This window comes from Triticum urartu, chromosome 1, assembly GCF_003073215.2.
Source record: "Triticum urartu cultivar G1812 chromosome 1, Tu2.1, whole genome shotgun sequence".
Lineage (NCBI taxonomy): Eukaryota > Viridiplantae > Streptophyta > Magnoliopsida > Poales > Poaceae > Triticum > Triticum urartu.
This window is the reverse complement of record NC_053022.1, coordinates 535,382,164-535,409,469: the sequence shown is the minus strand read 5'-3', so window position 1 is coordinate 535,409,469 and position 27,306 is coordinate 535,382,164. Positions and strand designations below refer to the sequence as shown.

General features: G+C 45.6%; 3 protein-coding genes across 5 annotated transcripts; 1 reads left to right on the top strand and 2 right to left on the bottom strand.

Annotated features, from left to right (window-relative positions):
• Nucleotides 1–1,020: 1,020 nt before the first annotated feature.
• On the bottom strand, nt 1,021–2,504 carry LOC125527111 (MAPK kinase substrate protein At1g80180-like). Its single transcript, XM_048691683.1, has 2 exons — nt 1,843–2,504; nt 1,021–1,274 (listed from the first exon to the last, which is right to left on the bottom strand). Exon 1 carries the CDS (start codon nt 2,214–2,216, stop codon nt 1,872–1,874), a length of 345 nt encoding a protein of 114 aa, XP_048547640.1. The 5' UTR covers nt 2,217–2,504; the 3' UTR covers nt 1,021–1,274; nt 1,843–1,871.
• A 651-nt stretch (nt 2,505–3,155) lies between these two features.
• On the bottom strand, nt 3,156–9,133 carry LOC125527101 (lys-63-specific deubiquitinase BRCC36-like). Its single transcript, XM_048691677.1, has 10 exons — nt 8,891–9,133; nt 8,662–8,787; nt 8,458–8,545; nt 7,820–7,905; nt 7,527–7,718; nt 5,824–6,017; nt 4,151–4,309; nt 3,985–4,065; nt 3,829–3,883; nt 3,156–3,752 (listed from the first exon to the last, which is right to left on the bottom strand). The coding sequence occupies exons 1-10, from the start codon at nt 8,999–9,001 to the stop codon at nt 3,561–3,563; spliced, it is 1,284 nt and encodes a 427-aa protein (XP_048547634.1). The 5' UTR covers nt 9,002–9,133; the 3' UTR covers nt 3,156–3,560.
• A 1,796-nt stretch (nt 9,134–10,929) lies between these two features.
• Nucleotides 10,930–15,354, top strand: LOC125527075 (proactivator polypeptide-like 1). Of its 3 annotated transcripts, XM_048691653.1 has the most exons (7): nt 10,930–11,130; nt 12,115–12,198; nt 12,290–12,331; nt 13,153–13,337; nt 13,458–13,655; nt 14,705–14,764; nt 14,851–15,354. In XM_048691653.1, the coding sequence occupies exons 2-7, from the start codon at nt 12,120–12,122 to the stop codon at nt 15,001–15,003; spliced, it is 717 nt and encodes a 238-aa protein (XP_048547610.1). In that variant the 5' UTR covers nt 10,930–11,130; nt 12,115–12,119; the 3' UTR covers nt 15,004–15,354. The 3 variants fall into 3 exon arrangements, with proteins under 3 accessions (XP_048547610.1, XP_048547626.1, XP_048547618.1); XM_048691669.1 differs by lacking the exon at nt 12,290–12,331; XM_048691661.1 differs by lacking the exon at nt 12,290–12,331 and having other exon boundaries at nt 12,115–12,234.
• Nucleotides 15,355–27,306: the final 11,952 nt, after the last annotated feature.

Here is a 27,306-nt window from a genome sequence, read left to right as displayed (position 1 = left end):
CGGCGCCGCGGACGGCCAGGGCCCATGCGAAGGAGGTACGGTGCCGGCGGGCGTTGCTGAGCGAGGAGCAGCGCGCTGACCCGCGCTTCGCCGTCGACTCGCTCAACTGGGCTCGATGGTTCGCCATCGAGCACGAGGAGGCGAGGCGACGCGGCGTCCGCGGCATCGACCACAGCCTGCCGCCGCCCGCACTCGTCGTCCGCGACGAGGACCAGAGGCCGAGGCCGCCTACCAGGCAGCCATCAAGGAGAGCGAGGAGGAGGAGCGGTGGAGGGAGGCGGACGAGGCGGCTTTCGAGGCTGCCATGGCGGAGGCCATGGCCCTCTCCATGGCGGGCGACTGCGTCGTGCCGCCGGTGGCCCCGCCGTCCCTGCCCAAAGCCGAGCCGGAGGAGCCGGCCTACCTCGAGCGCTACTTCTGGACCGGAGTAGTCCGCAGCGCTCCGCCGATCTGGCTCGGGGCGACGGACAAGCAGGAGGCGGCCTACCTCAACCACTGACGCCGCGTTCGGCTTGCCGAGGACCGCCAGCTCCTGCAGATGCTCGAGCGCGAGGTCGAAGAGGAGGCGCGCCAGGCCCAGGCAGCAGCGGCAAAGCCCGACATCACCGTCGTCTGGAACACGGCGTTCCCCTGGGCCGGCCCTGCGCCGACGTTGATCGACCTCATCGATCACGACGCAGACGCCGCGGCCGACGAGGACGCCTAGGGCAGCGCGTCATCTAGTTTAGTGTTTTTAATATAATGTGGACTTTCGCCGGTCTTCGTGGCCGGCTTTTATGTTTAATTAAATACATGTATTTATTTTCAAAATGCTTGCAATACTTTTTTTGGCGCGCCGATGAAATGGGTCGGGCCAGCGTTGGGCGCTCGCGCCAACCCAAACACAGTGCCGGACGTTTGTGACCGCCGGGCCAACCCAAACGGATAAAAAACGGACAAAAGCACCGTCTGTTTCGGTCGACCCGTTGGAGTTGCTCCGACAGCACAAACATGCATGTCCGAACCGGCAGAAATTAATTAGTAGGATTTGTCCTCACATATTTTCAATTTATGCCAGAACTATTCTGCCGAGCGATAAGATTGAAGCTCATAAGTCAAGTAGAAACAGCAAACACAAATGTCCGCGTGTCAAAGAAAGCGGCAGAGGAAAGTGTGAGATGATTGGTCTTTTCCGCAACGCCCAGCAAGAAAGAAAACGCCATGATTCCATATTCCAGAAAATCGGGCAGTCTTGGCTCTGAACATAGCCGATGTGGAGATTGAGCAGTGCAGGCCTGGTACAATGTTAGGTGTTTAGGAAGGTGTTTGTAAAAATAAATCAAATTTTTTTGAAGTACCAGTGCCTATTTCTACAAAAAAGACGCTTAATAAGCGTCTACTCTGTACAAATAGGCATTAATGCTTAAGAAAAACATGATTTATTTCTCTAAGCACCTCCCCTATGCACCTTGCATTGTACAAGGTCTTACATAGATGCAATGCAAGGCACTTTAGCCTACTGATAAGAAAAAAAGGGACATTTGTATAGGTCGCTGCTGTACTGGAAGATGGAAAAGTGCAGGACAGAACATGCACAGCACGCTAAGTAATAAAAGTTGTACTAATAATCATATGCTGTCCTACAAATATCTGATCACATATTCACATAGCAAAATGGAAGAGAACACTCTGTACAATCGAGTGATGATGAGACACACCGCTCACGGTTCTAAGCTACCCTCTATACATGGATCGTACTAAATCCGTGCGCCTACTACTCGATATGTATACATGGGACAAATCATCGGTAACACGAGAGCAGGGAAGAAACTACCGAGGTTTATACAATATGTATGTACGTACGGGCTGCAGGGACGTAGAGTAGAGACGGATCAGCCACTGGCTCGCCTCGCCTTCGGTCTCGGTGGTGAACCGGCGGCCGTTCGAGCCTTGGGCTTGGCCGCCTTTGCCTTGCCGCCGTTGCTCTTCTTGGCCGCCTTTGACTTGCCGCCGCGGAAGCAGGCGCAGAAGCCGCAGACGGCGACGCGGGGCGAGGGCGGGTCGAGCGCCGGCGAGACGCGGCCGGCGGACGCCCTGTACCCGGCGTGGCCCGTGGAGCGGCTCCGCTCGACCCGCACGGGCTTGATCTCCCCGGACAGGTGGCTGTCGCCGTCCCACACCATCCCCGACGACCCCGACCGCCGGAACGTGCCGCTGGACCGCTGCAGCCCCGCCATCGCTCGCCGCCCTTCCTTTCCCTGTGCCGCGCGCGCTGCAGGAGAAGAGGAGCGGCGCCTGATTGCCTGCCCGTGTCTATGTCTACGCGTCGCGTGTGGCCAGCCGCCCGGCCGTGGTGGTAAAACTTGGCGTGCGCGTGCGCTGGGGCGCCGACGCAATCAACGCGGGCAGGAAACGATCGCGAGGAAATTTATTGGAGCAGGAGGGGAAACCGAAAGGGATGTGGACGTAGGTCTGACTCTCACCCCGGGAGGGATGAAAACCCAAACGGATAGGATATGGCCGCCGGCCGGTTCATGCATGGCACGGTGATAATCTACTCTGGTCATCCGTCGGTGTCTGGCTACCATCACTCGTTCATATTCAAGCAGCAACTCGCGGCCAGGCCCTTCCGTTTCCGTCAGTGACAGCACGCGGCGACGACGGGTTCAATTCAAACAAGGACGCGCAACGGCCCGGGGGCGACTTCGCCGCGGTTTCCCATGCCAGAGTCCAGCCTGAGCGTTTGCTCCGCACGCAGCGGCTCGTCAGGGCCTAGAGAGTCACCGGACGGAGGGTGGCGTGTACGGCTTCACGTACCTTGGCGAGCCCGTACGACACGGCTCCGAACTCGTACAGAGACGCGACGATCCGGCGTGGCTTCGATGGGAGCCGGTGTCGGCTCCGGCGCGTGCTTTGGTCATGTGTCGAGGTCGATCGTTCGTGTATGGACGCGGGACTGCACATCACGCCTCCATCCAGCAACAGTGGGAGTGGTTGCATGGCCCTTGTCATGTTGCTTCCAAATCTCTCACTTTCGTTACGAAAAGCTCAAAAAACAGTGCAGCAGTTAGAGTGGGACAAGTTGTCACCGCTGCCGGACGGCCTCCGGGGCTCGCCCGAGTCCCATCGTCCTTGTACGGCTGTTAACATTAGAGACCACCGCAGGGCGAGAGCACTTAGGCAAGCGAGGCTTCCCCTGAACATTTCGACAACAGGATTGGTACAAGAGTTTCTTCCAACTAGAAAGCCTGCCCGAGACTCGTCGCGCCAGTGAGTACACATTACAAGCTCAGCGCAACCACTGCCCCGAGACTCGTCGCGTCAGTGAGTACACATTACAAGCTCAGCGCAACCAGGCAAAAGGATTTGGCGCAAGGACAACACAAAGCAAAAGGGAACCACTGTTGGTTGGTTACTTCCACAGAAGGACGGCGGGCCAGGCGCTGAAAGGAGATGCGTATGTACATTTGCATTGCGACTTCACCCCTCGCGCGAAGGGACAGGTTTGGGGTTCCAGAAAGCATCAGGCAGGGCCCAGAATCGGACTATCCATCATGACATAATGGCGAGCAAGGTCCGAGTCAAGGAGCCTTCCTCCGGCCGCTGCTGCTAGGGCTTATAGGGCCCCCTTGTCTGCCGGAAGGGTACTTGTCCTGGCCCCTTGGCGAAGTGATGCCACTGGTAGTCCCTCCGGGCATCGCACGGCGAGGAGAGCCAGTTTTCGTGCTCTGCTCGGCCTCCAGTTGTTTAGCCTCCTCCACTAGCATAGCTAACTGTTTGCAATGAGCAAATAGCCATTAGTCCTGGAACGACCAAACAGCGCCATACAATGAAATCTAGTCCACTCACCCGAAGTTCGTTTTCTTTCACACGGTCCTGAAGCACAGTTATAGCAGGGCTCAAGCTAAGACAGCACAAGCACGATATGTTAGCAGCCGATTACACACTATGAGCAGTCACTGTATTTGGATAAGCAGAAGAAGAAAAAGAAGATTTTGCGCTCACCAGTATTCCATCAGTTTGCATAGAGAAGCATTATATGTGGAGGTATGGTGCATAGATGTAAGTGGGTGCATCTTCCCATCACTGCACAAACGAACAAAACAAGTGCAACCTTTACGGTGAGACAAAGCATCCTGATATTACATTTTCATTAAGGAACTTGAATTACCAAATATTCTGAAGCATGGCTTGGTTATATGCTGATTGTTCCTCTTCAAAAAGGACACGCTGCATATCACAGTACGAACTCAACGTAGTGTCCAGCTTTAGCAGATGCCTTGTAGGGAATACTTTAAGTGGCACCTCCTTCCTTTTATACTCTGCACCACTATCAGCAATAAACTGTAAATTAGAAACTAATATATCGTCATGTTAAAGCACAGCATCCTGCACTTAACAGGTCCGCAGGGCATGAAGAATGATGAAAGACAAGTCATAGGATGTTCATATCATGTGATACATCATACACTAGTTAAGAATGATGATTGTAACTGTAAATCACAACAAAGTTGTATAGGAGAACATGCTTAGGACAACACTAAGGAGGTGTTTGTTTTGGCGATATTTGCCCGTCACCTATTTACGCCGTAAAGGAAAAACGTTGCTCGTGTTTGTTTACTCCACGACGTAAACGCATCCCTCTGTAAACGGGTCCGGCCCAGTTATGGATCGATACCGCCCACCCCTCACCGGTAAGGTCGCGGTATCCTGCCCCACGAGCCCCCTCCTCCCCGCACGACCCCTTCATGCTCTTCCGCTGCCGCCTCCCCAATCTCCTTCGAGTTCGGCGCCGGCGCCTCCCCCATCCCCTTCGAGCCCCCCTTCGTCTCCCTCGCAACAACTGCCTTGCCCAACCGGTCATAGTCAACTCCTTCGCCATCAGCCATGGTTGCCTGACGAACAGGAAGAGTTCCAAATCGGAGCAGCCGGCGGCGCTTGAGATCGGATGCGGATGGCAGCGCACATGCTCGGGGACAGCCAGTGGTGCAGCGCACAAGATCCGAGCGGCTTGCAGGCTTGATTTCGGAGGCGGCCGGCGGCGTTTGAGATCTTGGCGGCAGGGGCCAAGCAAGAGCAGGCCATCTACAGGGATGATGGTGGCCGGCGGCGTTTGAGATCTTGAGCGGCTGGGGCCGAGCAAGAGCAGGCCATCTACGGGGACGATGGTGGCCGGCGAGCAGCAGGCGGGCCGAGCAAGAACATAGCGATGGTAAGCAATACCTTTACGCCAACGTGAACCAAACAAACTTTGAAAAATCTCATTACACCTCCGTTAACAGTGTGATCTGATTACGTTAACGTTGCCGTTAATGTTTCTGTTGCCAAACACCTCCTAAGGGACTCTTTCAATATGAGAGAATTCGATCCAAGTCCATTACGCTTACTTCAAAATCCTAAAAAATTCCAGACAAATCCCATCATCCTAACGACAACAAAGCCTGCTTGGTAACATTTTAGGCGTTAATAATGCTTTACTCATAAAAGAACATTGCCAAAGTGATTAGATGGCATTGGAAAACTCGAAACATAAGCCATATAGCTTTGTTTAATATTACTAAGGTATATAGCCATTAGTTTGTTTTAACATGGAACCCAAGAGTATGTGACTCTAGCACCCTGAGAAAGATATTAATATGCCATCATACTAGCTGATAGACAAACATTCCAGGAAGAACTCCTAGGTTCAGATAACATATCTTGTCCGAAAATATTTTGAACTGCTGAAAAAGTTATCAAGGGCAAAAAAAGAGTAAAGGCTAACATACAGTGCTTAAGATTTCTGGAAACTATATATACAGTTTGCTTAATAAATAAAAGATTTTGTGCAGGAAATTCATATACCTTATGTCCATGGTTGACCGGTGCAAAGCCTCCTGTATGCTTGGGGACAGATCTGAACCATCTTGATCAATAGAGGGCCCAGCACTGTTTTCCGGTTCGAAAGGAACAATAGCGTTTTCTATTGGTAGATGTCTTGCCGAATGATTTGTGTCCAAAGAAGGATACAGATCCATATCCTGAGATCTTCCCCAGACCTAAAAACATAAGTACATGCATAAATAATTTGATAATGTACTGGTAAGTACAAACCCACAGAATAGTGCACTGATTAACTATGGCTCCTAGCGCAAGTTACCCTGAATTGGTACTTAGAAGCTACAAAAATTCAACGGAGCAGCATAAACCAAGCAACTTTTACATAAGCAATTAACAACAGAGACAAAGTATGCTCCCAACTGGTAAATCAGGGGATGGGCTCGTCCAAACAAAATGTAGAAACAGTTAAGTGTGCTTCATTGTTCTGAATTTCTGATCTATCTGGCAGTTTGTTACCACGTTTAAAAAAACATTAGTATAGATATCTACTCATCATTTGGTTGCAATATATCTAGACCTGCACATTCAAGTCGGAAAGCATCAACCTGAAACTTCTGAGCACAAACGTTGAGGAAATTATGGGGCTTTGCTGATCAGCAGGTGTCAGTTTTAACATCAGAACCAAATACCATATCTATACAATTAAATAATTCATCAAGACAAAAGCTCCCTGAACATAATGTCTCTACTGGGTTGTTTCATATTCGCTTCCAAAGCCAGCTACACATTAAACTGCTGCGACTTCAATGAAAAATTCTGAAATTATCCTGAAATTTCTTTATTACAAAATTGTTTCATATGACATGTTACTTACTGGCTCCCCTCCACCTGTCGAGCACCATTTATATATACTAATACCCAATGAAATAGTTGTCATAGTTCATGCTTACTATTTTTTCTTGCCAAAACACATTGTTAAATAGTTGACCCATTATTTCAGATCATAAAAAGTGCTCAAACCACTAGAATTTTAGAGATTCAGCATCCAGCATCACATGCTGCTTGCCAAAAACTGGGCCCAAAGTCTACAATACTCACAATGCACCTTTGGTTAACCCGCTGAACTAAACTTTTTAGGCAAAATAGGCGATTGCAATCAATTTATCCCACATTTGTGGAATACTCCGTTAGCCTATTTACTGTTCAACCATTACTTGGGTTGGATGGTGATGCATAGCTTGACTTCTTTTTATGTCCATCATCATGGACTCTTGATGTGAAATCAAAAGATGCTTCACATCATAGGCGTGCCCACTTTTGAGGGTTAACATTTAGTGAACATGTAGTCAAGCTTTCCAGTCTAAGACAGCCACCTAGGCCGTTAACATAAATAACAAATGGATTTGTTTTCCTGAATATCTTTTATTGTATGGCAGTATGCTCTGCTCTCCCGCAACCTCTACTCTAATCAAAAGACTAAACTAAAGGCTCAATTTATTCATTCGTTTTAAGTTTTTTTGATCCAAAAATGATAGCAACATAGTTTAAACGCTCTTTTTCTTACATTGGCATGTGCAAAGTAGGCGCCAGCTTTAAACATGCTCCATCCCGTAGGAAAGAATACAATGATGGAGTGATAATCAACACCCCTCACACCCTCAGACAAAATGGAAAGACGTCATGGAATTAAATGCTGTAATACCACAACACCCAGTATCAAAATAAACCTTGCTTCCGTTTGAAGCTCTAGAATCTCCAGTGTCCTGTTCAATGCCCTCAATCAATGCTAATGAGCTATCGGATGAACTCCAAGATGGTTCAAGGTTAATGACAGGATTGGTAATAACAGGAACAATAGCACGCTGTGTGTTCTGTGTCCCATCAAGTGACTGGAAGGCAATCACTTGGATTTTCCCAACCTGTGGCAACATCAAAATACGATTCAGCGAGACAAAACCATGCATAAGTGTCCCAGATAGGAAGTAACCTTAATGTGTACACAGAGTATAAGCTTTCCTACCTTTTGAGCATCTTCACTAAAACAGGAAAATATCAGCCCAACAAAGCCTGGATCTAGCAACTGAAACATAGCCTGGGTACGCACATCTGGAGAAAAAAAGTCAAAGTTTAGCCTCACTGCAGATGGGCACCATCTCATAAGAGAGGCAAAGCATAAAAGCAGATGCACTAGCAAATTGTCTAGATTTCTATTTTGTTGTCGTCAATTGGTTAGTGGCCAGTAATGGACCCTTGTATTCAGGACAGTATAGGGTTGGTGCTATACCGGAAATTCCGGAGCAAAGCTACATAGCTAAATATGGAACTCCCTATCCCAAATAGACAAAAGCATAGGTGATTAGCTACCACAGCCCACAACATATTGGCATCCGTTTTCCAAAATGGGCAAGCGAACACTAATGGGGATAATTGAAGGGTTGCATATTTAAAAATAGCATGGCTAGGACAAAACAAACTTGCTAGTAAATTCTCAAGCTGCATAGATAAAAACTATGTAGTATCACGTCACAGGTTTGTGGCAAATCAATGCATACCACAGGGTTGCCAGAACAGAAGGCACTTGAGCATAGTGAAACACAGCCCTGGGCAGTGGGCACACAATAGACCGCCAATGCGAGGGAATTCGTGTGGCTTGCTTACCTACATGGGAAGGCAGGACGGTGATATGCGGGTGCGAGTGGTACCAGCCGATCACCCGGGTCGTCTTCCCGATGGTGGCCGTCATTACGTGCTAGCAGAGTTAAGGCCAACATCCCCAAAACCCTACTGTAAACTCAATCCACACAACACCAAATAGTACTAATACTAAGAAACTAAATGAGAGGGGGAAGTAAAGAAGGATATCTCGGCCTGCGCCGACGCGGCGGCGAGCAGCTCGGGGTTGACCTCGACGCGGTCCTTCTTCCGCTCGCACCTCATCTGCGGCGACGCGCCCCATATCACCGCCGTGGAGCCGCCCTTGCTGGAGGACTGCGGGCAGGGAGAGAGGGGAATCAGCGCGATCTCAGACATTCGCGAGGGGGGGAGCGGGGAGGGGAGGGGAACGGGTAGGTGGGAGGGGAGGGGGGCGAACCACGACGTCGCCGAGGAGGAGGCCCATGACCTCCTCGGTCTCGGTGGTGAGGGCGTGGGAGAGGCAGGTGAGCCACACCTCCTCGCCGATCCTGACCTCCGTCAGCGACATCTCCGCCGGCCGGCCGCCGCCGATCGGCTGGGGTTTCGGGTCGGGCGCGGGGCGGGGCGGAGGGCTCGGTGCCGGAGGAGTGTGCTGTGCTGCGCCTCTTCTGGGCTCGCTGTGGGGTCGGTCGGAGTGGGCTCGGTCGATGACGGCTGGCTTGGCTTGTGATGTGTGCTTCGCTGACGGATGGGACCGGCGACGCGTTGTCCGGCACTCGGCGTGGGTCGGCGGGTCGCGGCTCGTGTGCGGCCGCGCCAGCGGACTCTGTGGATGGTGCTCGCCCGCAGATCTGGGTTCGGTCGGAGAGTGCGGTGTCAGGGCTTGGGTTGGGTTTGGGTTGGGCTGGGCTTGATAGTCTTTTTGGGCTGGACGGAAGCGGCAGAAGAAATGGGGTACTTGGGGTGCGTATTGGATTTTCTTTGAGAAAAAATATGCGAGAAGTGGATATGGAGGCCGAGCGCCACAAAGCCCTTTAAATGTTTTTTCATAAAATGATATTTCCACACCTCAAAAAATCTGAAAAAATATAAGTATAACATAAGCATATATTTGTAGTATATACATGTACAAAATTTCAAGAACATATAAGCACACATGCTATATGAAAAAAGACAAATACATAGATTAAAATAGGTTTTTTCTTCGTTGTATTTAGGCAATATATTTGTCCTTTTGTGTAGCCTACATAGAATTTGATGATGAAACTTTACATATAATTGAAAAGGATGTGTATGTATTTCTAGAAAAGGGATCATATTTTTAGAACTTTTAAATATACATTTAATTTCTTTTGAAACGAACTCCCTAGAGCTCATTATCCACACCACAACTACAAAAATAAATGGCTCATGTTGCCCACCTTCTAGCCATGAATTGCGAGAAGGCGTAACATAGGGTATCAAAGCCAAGTCACAACTAAAGTAGACATCTCATAAAGCCCGATCATGACTTCAGGGTAATCAAGATCAACATACCCTCCGCCATGGTGCCTAAAGGAATTCGACTAGTAGACGGTAGAATCAGGATGGACCTGAGAAGAAGCCGACTAGGAGATGTTGACGTTGACATACATTATACCCTGTAGGCTCATGCTCCTGACAGCGTCCAACGCTACTCCAGTTGCACCTTGAAGACTCCATGAGCAACCTAGACGAACACCTCGAATGATAGCATGAGGTCATGGTGTCACCGCAATCATATATATATATATTTTACTAGTTGTATTTTAGAAAGCTCACCGTGCTATGTGTAATCAATTGAGAAAAAAAGTACTTTAATCTCCATCGCCTCCATAACCATCATGATTTGTTGTCATCACCCTCGTCTATATCAACACGCCACTTTCTTCATTGTACCTAACATAGTCCATCTCTCACGTGGGATGGAGTGTTCTCATGCTTTCCCTCGAGTCTGCCATCACGCTAATATCATTAAGAAAACAACCCTTCGCTATGGACGCCAACATTGCGGTGGCTGTGTTGTAGACCCCATCACGCAACCATCATAGGCAGCGCAAGGGAATCCCACCGCCGAAGCATTAAGGCCTCGTGTGATAGGCTCCGAGCTGGTGGGACTTTCGTGTGGCCCACCCACAATATTTAGATGTGACATTGTAGCTAAGAGCGCAAAGGGTCTACTCGTAACCTCACATCAACAACACACGCAATATGTACGGAGCTAGTGGGGCTAAAATTAGGGAGAAAATGAAATACTTTAGATGGTACATATTTGAACAATTCCATGAATTGTGTGAACATTTTATATGTGATGAACATTTTCTGGTAGAAATAGTTTTGAAATAACAAACAGAACATATTTTTGTCAAATGGGACGTTTTAACACTGGTACTTTTTATAAAATTTATTAAAAGCGTAGAGTATAAATACTATTTTTTAACCTTTTGGATTTAATAAAGCGTGGAAAATCAGAAAATAACAGATGCCCTAGTGGCCGCAACAAATCCAGTCAACGGCGTGGTGTTCTCGAAACATCTCCTCCCTGCCTCTGCCTAGCTCTTCTCGCTCCCGCTTGTCTCCGCCGCGGCCGGCGCTCGGCCGTCCGCACAGGAAGCACCGCCCCGCGCCGCCCTCCGCTCCCATTGGTCGGTCGGCCCAAGATCCTCATCCGAACTTAAGGTAGACGCAAAGAATTTCACCCTGTTTAAGAGTAGATCCGGTTCAGGGGTTGCGATATCATGCCAGCTGCTAGTCTATCTCCACATCTTCAACTAGCACTTGTTTGCTTGTGTTTCCGATAGATGCATGTGAAATTCGTGGAGAAAAGCCTGGCATCTTTTGATGGCTCATAGCTGTTTGATTTCTTTTGAAGGCAATAATAGTAGTTCAAGAAAATAGTACTCCCTCTCCAATCCATATTAATTGTGGTTGATTTAGTACACAGTTTGCACTAAACAGCGACAATTAATATGGATCGGAAGGAGTAATTGAATTGTTATTCCTGGTTCTTAATGTTAAGTCCAACTTCAGAGGAAGTACTTGTGCAAAAAAAAAAAACCTTTTCAAAAGGATTTGAGGAGTTTATATGTCACCTTTGCTCACCATTAGTTCTGCAAATCAAATTTACTGTTTGTCCATACCATTGGGTTAGTTTCTCTGCATTCTGAGTATCTTCTTAGAAGAATGCAGAAAGGGGAACAGCTGGTGCCTTGGCGATGGTGAACTAGCACATAAGTCTTATCTAGATTTTGGAGCATACAGCCATATTCCGTTTATTTAATGTAGTGCTTTCCTTTCGAACTGTTAGAATGTTTTGGTTCAAGTTCTACACATGCTAGACTGGATGCATGTTTTTTTGTAAGGAACTAAAATGTAGCATGTGATACATACAAGAAGGAAGATGGAACTGAGACCTTTTTTCAGATTTGTATATGAAGGGAAATTAATTATCTGTAGATTTACCTCAGTTAACCTTGAATCATCTTTTAAGAATTAGCAAAATTTTGATGTTATTATGTATATACTTCTCTCTTTTGTATACTCCCTCCGTCCCATAATATAAGAGCGTTTTTGACACTACACTAGTGTCAAAAACTTTCTTATATTATGGGACAGAGGGAGCAGTTGTTACATTTAATTGCTTGTCCATCTCTTTATTAACAGACAAAATGGGCTCAAGACTTTTTGCTTTGTTCATCACTGGCGTTGTCCTTTTGGGCAGTAGAATCTTGGCCTTGGACCATACTGGTATGTGGCCGTTTAACCTCGATCCTGCATCCAGTTGTAAGCAAGCAATACAAGATTTATTTTCTAACGGCTGTTTTGTTTTTCTGAGTAGAATTTTCCTTCTATTATGGTAATACGAGATTATATACTGAAGGTAACACAAAATCGTGACTAGAACTCCCAGATCGATATTCATAAAATAGTGCACATGATGATGCTATGTTAGGCCCTGTTTGAGATGCAAGGATTATGTTATCCTCCCATGGATATTTGAGGTCCAGCCAGAAGTAGGAACTAAAATTATCACTATATTCATTTGGTTGCGAACTGGTCTGGACCCAAGTCTAGTGGAAGTACCTGTATCCTTCCAGGCTTGAAAATTAATTCGGAAACCGTCCACTTCTCAGGAAGGAGAATGGAAGGTATAAGGTTTTATATCTGTTTATCTGAATGTGAGGAGCATCCGTTATTCAAACATTAATATAAAGTTGAATGAGGAGGGATCTCCATTCCCAAATCCTTTATCTCTCTTATCTCTATGTAAAGAAACTAATCAATGCCTATCTTTTTCCCTCGCCCCTCTAATTTCTGTATATCCACTCATGGACTCACCAACAGACAATTGTCACTGATTACTACTTCAAATACTTTTATATGTTCCAATCTTGTTAATTATGCCAGGATAAAGTCAGGCTCATAGCATGCTGATGATTACCGATAATCTTCTATCAATCTTCTACACATCGGAGACCTACTTAACCGAGATCTTTGTGTCACTGGTTCTTAGGGTTTAGGGTGTAATATAATATATGAGTAATACACATGACCTTGTTACATACTATTGTTTTCAGAATTTTGTTTGTTTGCTTGTTGTCTACATTTTCAAATATATTTTTGAATTTTGTTTTCAAATACTTGGATATTCATCCTTGTTTGAATCAGTTTTTATGTCTTATTTATTTGATTTTGTTGTAGTTGTCGAAAAGAGATTAAATGAGAACACGGTATCTCTTACAACAAAGGGAAGTCCACAACTATGCCAACTTTGTGAGCAGTTTGCCACAGAAACCCTCTTCTATTTGAAGGAGAATGAGACACGGATCGAAATTATAGATACTCTTCACCAAGCTTGTTTGAAATTTCATTCACTTAAGTTAGAGGTATTTTTTAACTTAAAAGTAAAATCGAATGCTCTATTTCTTAAATAGTTATTGTACTTATACCTATGTTCTAAATCAAGCATTTCGTATTTCAATGTGCTCTTGATTTTTACATGGCAGTGTACAAAGTTGGTTGATTATTATGCAGCACTGTTCTTCGAACAAATTGATTCTCTAAGCCCTGAAGAATTTTGCGTATCAGCAAGTCTTTGTGAGGAAGTTACATACATTCGCCTCCCAGGACATGAACATGCTTGCACCCTTTGCCATGAGGTTGTTGATGAGATTCGTGCTGGTCTTGAAGACCCTGAGATGGAGGTATTCTTTATACGATTTCTTCCTTTTGAACTATTATGTTCGTTCCTATGTCCTTTGTGTCTGATTTCTTTAAATTATTATGTTCTGAAACTCCCGAGTTACATTTGGTGTATGAGTATACATCGAAATCTAGTTCTCAAGAGCTTATTAGCCCTTTCTTTATCTTTCTTATGTTAGGAGAGGATATAGCAATGAATAACTTAGCTCAACCCTTGTCACTCTTCTCTTCATTTCTCTGCTATTATTCACCATGTTGATACTGTAGTTTATCTCACTAGGATGGAGCTCTCTGCTCTATAGTACGAAAACTACTAGTCAGTCCATATTGGGATTGTTTGTACAAGCATAAACCAGGGAAAGATTTATCGTGTATCTATAGTTTCCTATCTTGTCGAACACTCCCAAGTACTAGGTTGTTTGTCCAGGTTATCTTCAGTTTGGAATTCAGACATCAAGTAGAGCCAACAACCTAGTGACTAATGCAATGCCGAAATGTTATGGAACATGGTAGGGAGTGGCCAGTTGCATGTTATTTTCACTGATCAATTTATTTCCTACATGGCATATCACGGACAATTAACTAGCGTAGTTGTAAGGAGTGGTGGGTTGGGTTGAGTAGGTGATTATGGTTTCAAATGCTGACTTGCAACCTACTCTCTCCATCCGAAAAAGCTTGTCCCTCAAATGGACAAGCTTTTTTCGGACGGAGGGAGTATTAGCTGGGAACTGCCAATGCTGGCAAGGGTGGTCTGATACAGAACCGGTGATAGCAAGGGTGTTCCATATCTGAATGCTAATCTAGTCGAGACTCGCGAACATGAGTCTTGGTCGAGCTTCTCCCGGTTTAAAAGTCCTATCAGCCAGGAAGTGTTGGTGCTGGATTAGGTGCATTTTTGGTTTTTATGCAGCACATAAATAATGCCAGTTTTCTTTCATATTTGCACTGGCACCCAGATGCCTCTCTATCTACTTAACAGCTTTTGTGTGGTAAAAGTGAGTGACTAGCCAAAAGAGGAAACTTAAACCTGCCATTGATCTGGTATTGACAGCTCAAGATAATCGAGATACTTCTGAAAGGATGCAACAACACAGAGAGTTTCGTACAGAAGGTAAGCATCTAAATATATCTTCTATTGAAGTGTAGTGTATCTATTTTCAGTAGTATCATTCTCAATCGTACCATATTGTAATTCAGTGCAAGAAGATGATAATCCAAAACACACCGGTCATACTAGAAGATATCAAGAAGTTTCTCAAGAAGAGAGATTTCTGCGACTCTATCCGTGTCTGTGGAGGCAAGATTGTTCGCCCTCGAGGAGGAGGCCTAAGAGGCATGTATACTGCCTGAGCTTTTCTCTCCTGAACACGCATGACAATTGCGTGTCATTTCATGAAGAACACGCGTGAGGGCTGGGCTCTCCAACCTCTTGCAGTGATGTTTACAAGAGAGATTGGTGGTGTACGTGTACGAAACAAAAGGTCTTCCTGATTATTTCCGAGCAGTGTATATATTATAGTACAGCATTGGCTGTGTACCTGGAAAGAAGTGAAATGAAATTTCCACTGGAAAGCATGCACGCCCTCCGTGATAGTTGGTCCTACATGATTGTTATGAAACACGAGCAGAATGTATGCTTAAAGTGTACAGTATGTCTGTATGTAAACAAATTATTAATTATGTGCAGTGGACGTTTATTTATGATGATTCAGATCTGGCCCTGTATTGACTATGCATTCGTCACGGAGATCTTCGCAACTTTGATCATAGAGTCAGAGCCATGGTATTTTGTACGCACACGTCAGATTAATGAGGAGACTAATATAGCGAAAAGAAGATTCATACAACCTCCGTTCCTGAATCTTTTAAAGATTTTAATTATGGACTACATACGGAACAAAATGAATAAATCTGTACTCTAAAATGCGTCTATATCCATATGTGTAGTCCTTCTTAATATCTAAAAAGACTTGTATTTAGAAATGAAGGGAGTATGCCATAAGGTTTGTCTACCAAATCTGCTCGATCCAAGATTATTATGTACAATGCAGGCCCGGACGATGTTCGATTCAGCGTTGAAGTGCACCATGATGGATTTATCCGTTGGTTGGCTCAACTGGTACTACCTATTTGGATGAATCTGCTGACCCTTTTGTTGACTGCTAGGGGTACTTTCTGTTGTTTCCCCCCCCTAAGATTCTTTCTATTGTGTTTTGATTGCTAAGATGTTGATAGATCTCTACTCTTAATGGAGCAGTTGGTAGTCCCGTTTTCAGATTTTTTTTCGTCCCACCTCCTATGGTTTTTTTTGTACCTCATCTCACCTCACACTGAGCCGCCACGAACCGAAAAAATCGCGTACCCGCCCCCACGCACTCCAGGGCCTAACCTCCGATCGCACCCAAGACAATCCAGCGAAAAAAAACCTACAAAAATTAACCAGCGAAAAAAACCTAATGGAGGAGTTGGTAGTCCGGTACGGTTTATTTTCAACACTTTTCTAATGACAAAAGATCACGGATCTAACTTTCCTACCTTAGGCAAATCAATGAATCTCTCTCATTAATGCAATTTGCTTTAGGAAACAAATAATAGATTCTTTCCTACCTTAGCCAAATCAACGGATCTCTCCCATTAATGCAATTTGCTTTAGCAAATAAATAATAGATTCTTTCCTACCTTAGCCAAATCAACGGATCTCTCTCATTAATGCAATTTACTTTAGGAAACAAATAATCTCTAATCTCTAATCTCTATCTCTAATCTCTAATTCTCTAATAATAATATAATAATACCTAAAAGAAACGCAGTGTTCCGTTTCCCGTCTTACGTCGTCGAACCCTTCGTCGAGCCTCCCTCCCGTGCGCTGTTGGTTTTCCCTGCGTACGTTCCACCCCAAACGTGATTCGTTCTTCTTAATTACGTGGTCCCACCCCCATGCGATCCGGCGAAAGAACCAGCAAAACCGTCATACCCACGCATGCAACCAACGAAAAATCCACGCAAGCCGTGTCTCCTCCTCCCTGTTCAAACCCTAGCCGCCCCTTCCCAGTTGACGCCGCTAGCGAGTAGCGCGTAGCACAGGCACCAGTGCGGCCCTTCCGCGGTCCCCCTTGACATCGCAATGAAACAGCCCGTTGGCATCGACGACGAGCCGGTGCGTCCGGTGTTGATTCCTGTGGATGGGTCAAGCAGGACAGGGGGCGGTGGATCCGGGACATAGCAATGAAGTCTGCTTCGATGCGCGCCCAGTATTATCTGTCTCAAGTGCATGGGTCAATCCTGGACGGCAGGCGATGGATCAAGGACGTACATAGCAGCTTTCACCTACGCAAACGGCTGACTACTCAACCTCCTCTCGGCGGTGGCAGCGGCCAGGTCTGGTTAGCTACCATTTATCTTTAATACATGCCATGAAAGGCGACCAAGAGGAGCAATCATAAGCAGCGAGGTGTTCCAGGGCTACGAGCGCCAGTACTGTGACTCTGCGTCTGCGAGGTCTTCGCCAAGATCGCCACCCTCTCTTCCCGTGCCTATTTCTATTCGCTGTTGTTGGTTTCGTCTTACATGGTGAGATCTAAGTAGACAAGATGAAGCAGAGGCTCTCTGAGATCCAGTCCAACGTGCAGGATACTGAATCGCTGGTAAATACTAGATTGTGTTTTATAATTTGATCATCCATTCCGCTGCCTTACATACTGCCTTTGGGACACTATAAGAACTAGGCATGTGATTTTGTCAGGTGGAGGCTTCATTTTGGATGTAGGTGAATGTGTGATTTCTGGAAGCTCTGTATATTAACTTCATGATCTGCTCTTGATTTTCTTCTTGGGGACTAGATTTGAAGATTTGCCAGCTACACCATCTAAAAATCAGGTTGCTGATCCGGGTACATTGCTACTCGGCCTTGCGTTCAATTGAAGTTTTCTGAGATCAACTCTTCTGAAACTTCAAAATGAGTAGTCCACGTATTTTGAGGTTGCTACTTGCACATTGTTCATCTTTCTGTCAATTTTGTTCCATTATTTTGCACTCTGTCTGCCAATTTAATTGCATGGTATAGGGTGCGATGGTGGCGTGGGCGCCGCACGGGGTAGGAGTAGTGCCCTGCACAGGCCAGCCCATGCCGGGAGCTAGCATCGCGCCAACGCCTCCATGAACGCCGCCATGACGCGTTGCATGGTGTCGCTGTCAGGTGTGCCCCCCCAACATCGCGATGTGTGCTCAAGCATGTCGTTTGTGGCTTCAAGCCGCCTTGTGGCCACCATGGCATCATGGCTAAAAAAGAGGTTGGTGATGAAGAGCCTGCGCTCGTCCAGACGGATATGGCAAAGCATCCACGGCGATATGGATGCGGCTGCAGCCGTGGACGGATGGAGAAGCCTTAGGTCCTGGTAGATTATCTACTGATGGCATAATCCTCCAGAGCTACAATAGCCAGAAAGATGTCTTGCCATGGGGAAGCCTCGCTGCTGGAAGCGCCATCAGTGATCTGATTTGAAGAGTCCAACAAGAGGTCAATGGAATTCTCATCTCCAATATGTTCGCATTCTAACATGTCCTTGTTGATTCAGTTGTTACATTGTGTCACACTTCACTTGTTTTCACCTTTTTCGTACTACTATGCACTGGAATGTCCATGTTTGCTAATTTGCAGATTGAATTGTTCTAATAAAATATGCTAATATATGTCACTTCTTTCTGAAAGGTATCCGGAACTCTTAACTGCATTGCTCCGGTGATAACTTTTTCTTATTGTTGCCATTTTGTGTTCCGGTCAAGATTTTCTTCTTTCACAGACATTAGAAGTCTAGAACTGGGATAAAAATAAATAAAGTTTGGAATAAGCTAGAATCTTAATAATCTCCAATATCTGCTCCACATGTGTGGAATCAATCATCTAGATATATATACTCGGATTGATGCAGCCATGCCCAATAAGAATCTTCATGTAAATAAATCGAAGGATTCTCTACTGATGAATAGGGAGCTGCACCAGACATCATATGGCCTTCTCATTTTCGTGGTAAGACTGGACTGACCTCAAGACTTAAGTATCTCGGAACCATGCTTTTCCTGCGTAGTTTTCAACATGCTATTACATGGTCTATTAAGTGCGTGTGAAGATTCTTGAATTTACCCTGACATTATGGAACCTTTGTGCTAAAACAATTAAATATGTTAATCTATAATGATAGCAATGAAGACACGCAGTTCCGTTATCAGTACAGTGCAGATGGTCATGTGGCCATTATGGCCTATCTTCAGTATTGTGGTTAACATTGACATGATTAATGTAATCTTTGAAACGACATGTTCCATTTTCCCTATGTATTTTTTTGTTCAGATGCCCTACTACTGTTTTATTGACTGCAGGCAATCTATTTTGTATGGTATGATTTTGTTTGTTGGAGAGATACTAGCTGCCCCTTTTCCACCTGTTAGTAAGTTTTGTAGCAGACTTCTTAATTGGTATTATAGACGTTCTAAGATAGACATGGTATTTTCAGTTAGACTGATTTCTTGTATTTTATCCAATGTTATAGGAGTTTGTTACCTTTGTTTTTTGATCGAAAATTAAAATGTGCATGCATTGTCGAAGTTTGCGAAGTAGAATTAATAACCTTCTGGTTATTGATGAATATATATATATATATATATATATATATATATATATCTTGGATGTCCCATAGCAACGCAAGGGCATTCAGCTATCCTTGAAAAAAAAGAACTGTCAAACCGCTCAAGAACCTGCCAGGTCAAGCCTCTCCCTCCGCTGTTTGGCACTGCCTACCCCCTCTCCCCGAATACCGCGACAGGGATGATCTGGTCCATCGAGAGAGACTGATGCTGTCGACCATTGATGTCGCATGGGAGATCTGCGATAGTGGAAACATGCTCCCCTTTGCGCCAACGGCGCCTCGAGGTCACTGACACGGGTGACCCAGCGATTCGCCGCTGCCATCCCGAGCTACTTTGCCAACGTCGTGGGCGTGGGCTACTGGCCTTCCAGGTACTCGACCGCCGGGCTTATCGAATTGGGCCACCACGGTGCTGCTGGCCGCCGCCGGTCTCACTATAGATGCATCATGTGCCGTCGGCCATGCCAGCATCGTCGCCTACATTTCCCAAATCAGTTACCCGTACGGTCCATGCATATCCGGAGACGTTGGTGCGTTCACACTTCTCATGGATCTTTGTATTAGCCTGATAGTGTTGAGATCTCGAAATTTTGCTGTAGGTGAAGAAGGGATTCCTATCGCGAAATTCTGCTGTAGGTGAAGCGCCTCCTGTAGGCCATCAAGATGACCAGGGATGCATTGGGAGGCGGGCGACGTAAAGCGCTGGAAAGGAGTATTGTATTTGAAGGAAAAATGCCCTAGAGGCAATAATAAAGTTATTATTTATTTCCTTATATCATGATAAATGTTTGTTATTCATGCTAGAATTGTATTAACCGGAAACATAATACATGTGTGAATACATAGACAAACATAGTGTCACTAGTATGCCTCTACTTGACTAGCTCGTTGATCAAAGATGGTTATGTTTCCTAACCATAGACATGAGTTGTCATTTGATTAACGGGATCACATCATTAGGAGAATGATGTGATTGACTTGACCTATTTCGTTAGCTTAGCACTTGATCGTTTAGTTTGTTGCTATTGCTTTCTTCATGACTTATACATGTTCCTATGACTATGAGATTATGCAACTCCCGTTTACCGGAGGAACACTTTGTGTGCTACCAAACGTCACAACGTAACTGGGTGATTATAAAGGTGCTCTACAGGTGTCTCCGAAGGTACTTGTTGGGTTGGCGTATTTCGAGATTAGGATTTATCACTCCGATTGTCGAAGAGGTATCTCTGGGCCCTCTCGGTAATGCACATCACATAAGCCTTGCAAGCATTGCAACTAATAAGTTAGTTACGGGGTGATGTATTATGGAACGAGTAAAGAGACTTGCCGGTAACGAGATTGAACTAGGTATTGAGATACCGACGATCAAATCTCGGGCAAGTAACATACCGATGACAAAGGGAACAACGTATGTTGTTATGCGGTCTGACCTGTTGGGTTTCGTAGTAATTTCAAAATTTTCCTACGCACACGCAAGATCATGGTGATGCATATCAACGAGAGGGGGAGAGTGTGATCTACGTACCCTTGTAGATCGACAACGGAAGCGTTAACTTGGTTGATGTAGTCGTACGTCTTCACGGCCCGACCGATCAAGCACCGAAACTACGGCACCTCCGAGTTCTAGCACACGTTCAGCTCGATGACGATCCCCGGACTCCGATCCAGCAAAGTGTCGGGGAAGAGTTCCATCAGCACAACGGCGTGGTGACGATCTTGATGTACTACTGTCGCAGGGCTTCGCCTAAGCACCGCTACAATATTATCGAGGACTATGGTGGAAGGGGGCACCGCACACGGCTAAGAATATGATCACGTGGATCAACTTGTGTGTCTAGGGGTGCCCCCTGCCCCCGTATATAAAGGATCAAGGGGGGAGGCCGGCTGGCCCCTATGGCGCGCCAAGGAGGAGTCCTCCTCCTAGTAGGAGTAGGACTCCTACTAGGAGGGGGAAAGAAGTGGGGAGGGAGAAGGAAAGGGGGGTGCCGCCCCCCCTCTCCTAGTCCAATTCGGACCAGGGGGGAGGAGGCGCGCGGCCCACCTTTGTCTGCCCCTCTCTCTCTCCACTAAGGCCCATATGGCCCATTACTTCTCCTGGGGGGGTTCCGGTAACCCTCCGGCTCTCCGGTTTTCTCCGAAATCACCCGGAACACTTCCGGTGTCCGAATATAGCCGTCCAATATATCAATCTTTATGTCTCGACCATTTCGAGACTCCTCATCATGTCCGTGATCACATCCGGGACTCCGAACAACCTTCGGTACATCAATGCATAAACTCATTATATAACTATCATCGAAACCTTAAGCGTGCGGACCCTACGGGTTCGAGAACAATGTAGACATGACCAAGACACGTCTCCGGTCAATAACCAATAGCGGGACCTGGATGCCCATATTGGTTCCTACATATTCTATGAAGATCTTTTTATCGGTCAGACCGCATAACAACATACGTTGTTCCCTTTGTCATCGGTATGTTACTTGCCCGAGATTCGATCGTCGGTATCCCATACCTAGTTCAATCTCGTTACTGGCAAGTCTCTTTACTCGTTCCGTAATACATCATCCCGCAACTAACTCATTAGTTGCACTGCTTGCAAGGCTTAAGTGATGTGCATTACCGAGAGGGCCCAGAGATACCTCTCCGACAATCGGAGTGACAAATCCTAATCTCGAAATACGCCAACCCAACATGTACCTTTGGAGACACCTGTAGAGCTCCTTTATAATCACCCAGTTACGTTGTGACGTTTGGTAGCACACAAAGTGTTCCTCTGGCAAACGGGAGTTGCATAATCTCATAGTCATAGGAACATGTATAAGTCATGAAGAAAGCAATAGCAACATACTAAACGATCGGGTGCTAAGCTCAAGGAATGGGTCATGTCAATCAGATCATTCAACTAATGATGTGATCCCGTTAATCAAATAACAACTCTTTGTCCATGGTTAGGAAACATAACCATCTTTGATTAACGAGCTAGTCAAGTAGAGGCATACTAGTGACACTCTGTTTGTCTATGTATTCACACATGTATTATGTTTCCGGTTAATACAATTCTAGCATGAATAATAAACTTTTATCATGATACAAGGAAATAAATAATAACTTTATTATTGCCTCTAGGGCATATTTCCTTCATGACCGATAAAAGATCTTCGTAGAATATGTAGGAGCCAATATGAGCATCCAGGTTCCGCTATTGGTTATTGACCAGAGACGTGTCTCGGTCATGTCTACATTGTTCTCGAACCCGTAGGGTCCGCACGCTTAACGTTACGATGACAGTTTCATTATGAGTTTATATATTTTGATGTACCGAAGGTTGTTCGGAGTCCCAGATGTGATCACGGACATAACAAGGAGTCTCGAAATAGTCGAGACATAAAGATTGATATATTGGACGACTATATTCGGACACAGGAATGGTTTCGCGAGTTATCGGATATAAAACGGAGTACCGGGGGTTACCGGAACCCCCCCGGGGATTAATGGGCCTCATGGGCCCAAAGTGGAGCAGAGGAGGGGCGGCCAGGGCAGGCTGCGCGCCCCCTCCCCCTCTAGTCCGAATTGGACAAGGAGGGAGGGGCGGCACCCCCCCCCTTTCCTTTCTCTCCTCTCTCCCTTCCTTCCCTCTCTCCTAGTTGGACAAGGAAAGGAGGGAGTCCTACTCCCGGTAGGAGTAGGACTCCTCCCTGGCGCGCCTCCTCCTGGCCGGCCGCCCCTCCCCCTTGCTCCTTTATATACGGGGGCAGGGGCACCTCTAGACACAACAATTGATCCTTGAGATCTATTAGCCATGTGCGGTGCCCTCCTCCACCATAATCCTCGATAATATTGTAGTGGTGCTTAGGCGAAGCCCTGCGATGGTAGAACACCAAGATCGTCACCACGCCGTCGTGCTGACGAAACTCTTCCCCAACATTCTGCTGGATCGGAGTCCGGGGATCGTCATCGAGCTGAACGTGTGCTAGAACTCGGAGGTGCCGTAGTTTCGGTGCTTGATCGGTCGGGCCGTGAAGACGTACTACTACATCAACCGCGTTGTGCTAACGCTTCCGCTTCCGGTCTACGAGGGTACGTAGACAACACTCTCCCCTCTCGTTGCTATGCATCAACATGATCTTGCGTGTGCGTAGGATTTTTTTTTGAAATTACTATGTTCCCCTACAGTGGTATCCGAGCCTAGGTTTTATGCGTTGATGTTGTGCACGAGTAGAACACAAGTGAGTTGTGGGCGATATAAGTCATACTGCTTACCAGCATGTCATACTTTGGTTCGGCGGTATTGTTGGATGAAGCGGCCCGGGCCGACATTATGCGTACGCTTATGCGAGACTGGTTCTACCGACGTGCTTTGCACACAGGTGGCTGGCGGGTGTCAGTTTCTCCAACTTTAGTTGAACCAATTGTGGCTACGCCCGGTCCTTAAGAAGGTTAAAACAGCACCAACTTGACAAACTATCGTTGTGGTTTTGATGCGTAGGTAAGAACGGTTCTTGCTAAGCCCGTAGCAGCCACGTAAAACTTGCAACAACAAAGTAGAGGACGTCTAACTTGTTTTTGCAGGGCATGTTGTGATGTGATATGGTCAAGACATGATGCTAAATTTTATTGTATGAGATGATCATGTTTTGTAACCGAGTTATCGGCAACTGGTAGGAGCCATATGGTTGTCGCTTTATTGTATGCAATGCAATTGTGCTGTAATGCTTTACTTTATCACTAAGCGGTAGCGATAGTCGTGGAAGCATAAGATTGGCGAGACGACAACGATGCTACGATGGTGATCAAGGTGTCGCGCCAGTGACGATGGTGATCATGACGGTGCTTCGAAGATGGAGATCACAAGCACAAGATGATGATGGCCATATCATATCACTTATATTGATTGCATGTGATGTTTATCTTTTATGCATCTTATCTTGCTTTGATTGACGGTAGCATTATAAGATGATCCCTCACTAAATTATCAAAGTATAAGTGTTCTCCCTGAGTATGCACCGTTGCGAAAGTTCTTCGTGCTGAGACACCACATGATGATCGGGTGTGATAGGCTCTACGTTCAAATACATCGGGTGCAAAATAGTTGCACACGCGGAATACTCAGGTTTAACTTGACGAGCCTAGCATATAACAGATATGGCCTCGGAACACGGAGACCGAAAGGTCGAGCGTGAATCATATAGTAGATATGATCAACATATTGATGTTCACCATTGATACTACTCCATCTCACGTGATGATCGGACATGGTTTAGTTGATTTGGATCACGTGATCACTTAGAGGATTAGAGGGATATCTTTCTAAGTGGGAGTTCTTAAGTAATATCATTAATTGAACTTAAATTTATCATGAACTTAGTACATGATAGTATCTTGCTTGTCTATGTTTGATTGTAGATAGATGGCTCGTGCTGTTGTTCCGTTGAATTTTAATGCGTTCCTTGATAAAGCAGAGTTGAAAGATGATGGTAGCAATTACATGGACTGGGTCCGTAACTTGAGGATTATCCTCATTGCCGCACAGAAGAATTACGCCCTGGAAGCACCGCTAAGTGCCAAGCCTGCTGCAGGAGCAACACCAGATGTTATGAACGTCTGGCAGAGCAAAGCTGATGACTACTCGATAGTTCAGTGTGCCATGCTTTACGGCTTAGAACCGGGTCTTCAACGACGTTTTGAACGTCATGGAGCATATGAGATGTTCCAGGAGTTGAAGTTAATATTTCAAGCAAATGCCCGGATTGAGAGATATGAAGTCTCTAATAAGTTCTATAGCTACAAGAGGGAGGAGAATAGTTCTGTCAGTGAACATATACTCAAAATGTCTGGGTATCATAATCACTTGACTCAACTGGGGGTTAATCTTCCTGTTGATAGTGTCATTGACAGAGTTCTTCAATCACTGCCACCAAGCTACAAAAGCTTCATGATGAACTATAATATGCAAGGGATGAATAAGACTATTCCTGAGCTCTTCGCAATGCTAAAAGCCGCGGAGGTAGAAATCAAGAAGGAGCATCAAGTGTTGATGGTCAATAAGACCACCAGTTTCAAGAAAAAGGGCAAAGGGAAGAAGAAAGGGAACTTCAAGAAGAACAGCAAACAAGTTGCTGCTCAGGAGAAGAAACCCAAGTCTGGACCTAAGCCTGAGACTGAGTGCTTCTACTGCAAGCAGACTGGTCACTGGAAGCGGAACTGCCCCAAGTATTTGGCGGATAAGAATGATGACAAAGTGAACAAAGGTATATGTGATATACATGTTATTGATGTGTACCTTACTAATGCTCGCAGTAGCACCTGGGTATTTGATACTGGTTCTGTTGCTAACATTTGCAACTCGAAACAGGGGCTACAGATTAAGCGAAGATTGGCTAAGGACGAGGTGACGATGCGCGTGGGAAATGGTTCCAAAGTCGATGTGATCGCGGTCGGCACGCTACCTCTACATCTACCTTCGGGATTAGTATTAGACCTAAATAATTGTTATTTGGTGCCAGCGTTGAGCATGAACATTATATCTGGATCTTGTTTGATGTGAGACGGTTATTCATTTAAATCAGAGAATAATGGTTGTTCTATTTATATGAGTAATATCTTTTATGGTCATGCACCCTTGAAGAGTGGTCTATTTTTGATGAATCTCGATAGTAGTGATACACATATTCATAATGTTGAAATCAAAAGATGCAGAGTTGATAATGATAGTGCAACTTATTTGTGGCACTGCCATTTAGGTCATCTTGGTGTAAAGCGCATGAAGAAACTCCATACTGATGGACTTTTGGAACCACTTGATTATGAATCACTTGGTACTTGCGAACCGTGCCTCATGGGTAAGAGGACTAAAACGCCGTTCTCCGATACTATGGAGAGAGCAACGGATTTGTTGGAAATCATACATACAGATGTATGTGGTCCAGTGAATGTTGAGGCTCGTGGTGGATATCGTTATTTTCTCACCTTCACAGATGATTTAAGCAGATATGGGTATATCTACTTAATGAAACATAAGTCTGAAACATTTGAAAAGTTCAAAGAATTTCAGAGTGAAGTTGAAAATCATCGTAACAAGAAAATAAAGTTTCTACGATCTGATCGTGGAGGAGAATATTTGAGTTACGAGTTTGGTCTACATTTGAAATAATGCGGAATAGTTTTGCAACTCACGCCACCCGGAACACCACAGCGTAATGGTGTGTCCAAACGTCGTAATCGTACTTTATTAGATATGGTGCGATCTATGATGTCTCTTACTGATTTACCGTTATCGTTTTGGGGTTATGCTTTTGAGACAGCTGCATTCATGTTAAATAGGACACCATCGAAATCCGTTGAGACGACGCCTTATGAATTGTGGTTTGGCAAGAAACCAAAGTTGTCGTTTCTGAAAGTTTGGGGCTACGATGCTTATGTGAAAAAGCTTCAACCTGATAAGCTCGAACCCAAATCGGAGAAATGTGTCTTCATAGGATACCCAAAGGAGATTGTTGGGTACACCTTCTATCACAGATCCGAAGGCAAGACTTTTGTTGCTAAATTCGGAGTTTTTCTAGAGAAGGAGTTTCTCTCGAAAGAAGTGAGTGGGAGAAAAGTAGAACTTGATGAGGTAACTGTACCTACTCCCTTATTGGAAAGTAGTACATCACAGAAACCGGTTTCTGTGACACCTACACTAATTAGTGAGGAAGCTAATGATAATGATCATGAAACCTCAGATCAAGTTACTACCGAACCTCGTAGATCAACCAGGTTTAGATCCGCACCAGAGTGGTACAGTAATCCTGTTCTGGAAGTCATGCTACTAGATCATGATGAACCTACGAACTATGAAGAAGCGATGGTGAGCCCAGATTCCGCAAAATGGCTAGAAGCCATGAAATCTGAGATGGGATCCATGTATGAGAACAAAGTGTGGACTTTGGTTGACTTGCCCGTTGATCGGCAAGCAATTGAGAATAAATGATTCTTCAAGAAGAAGACTGACGCTGACGGTAATGTT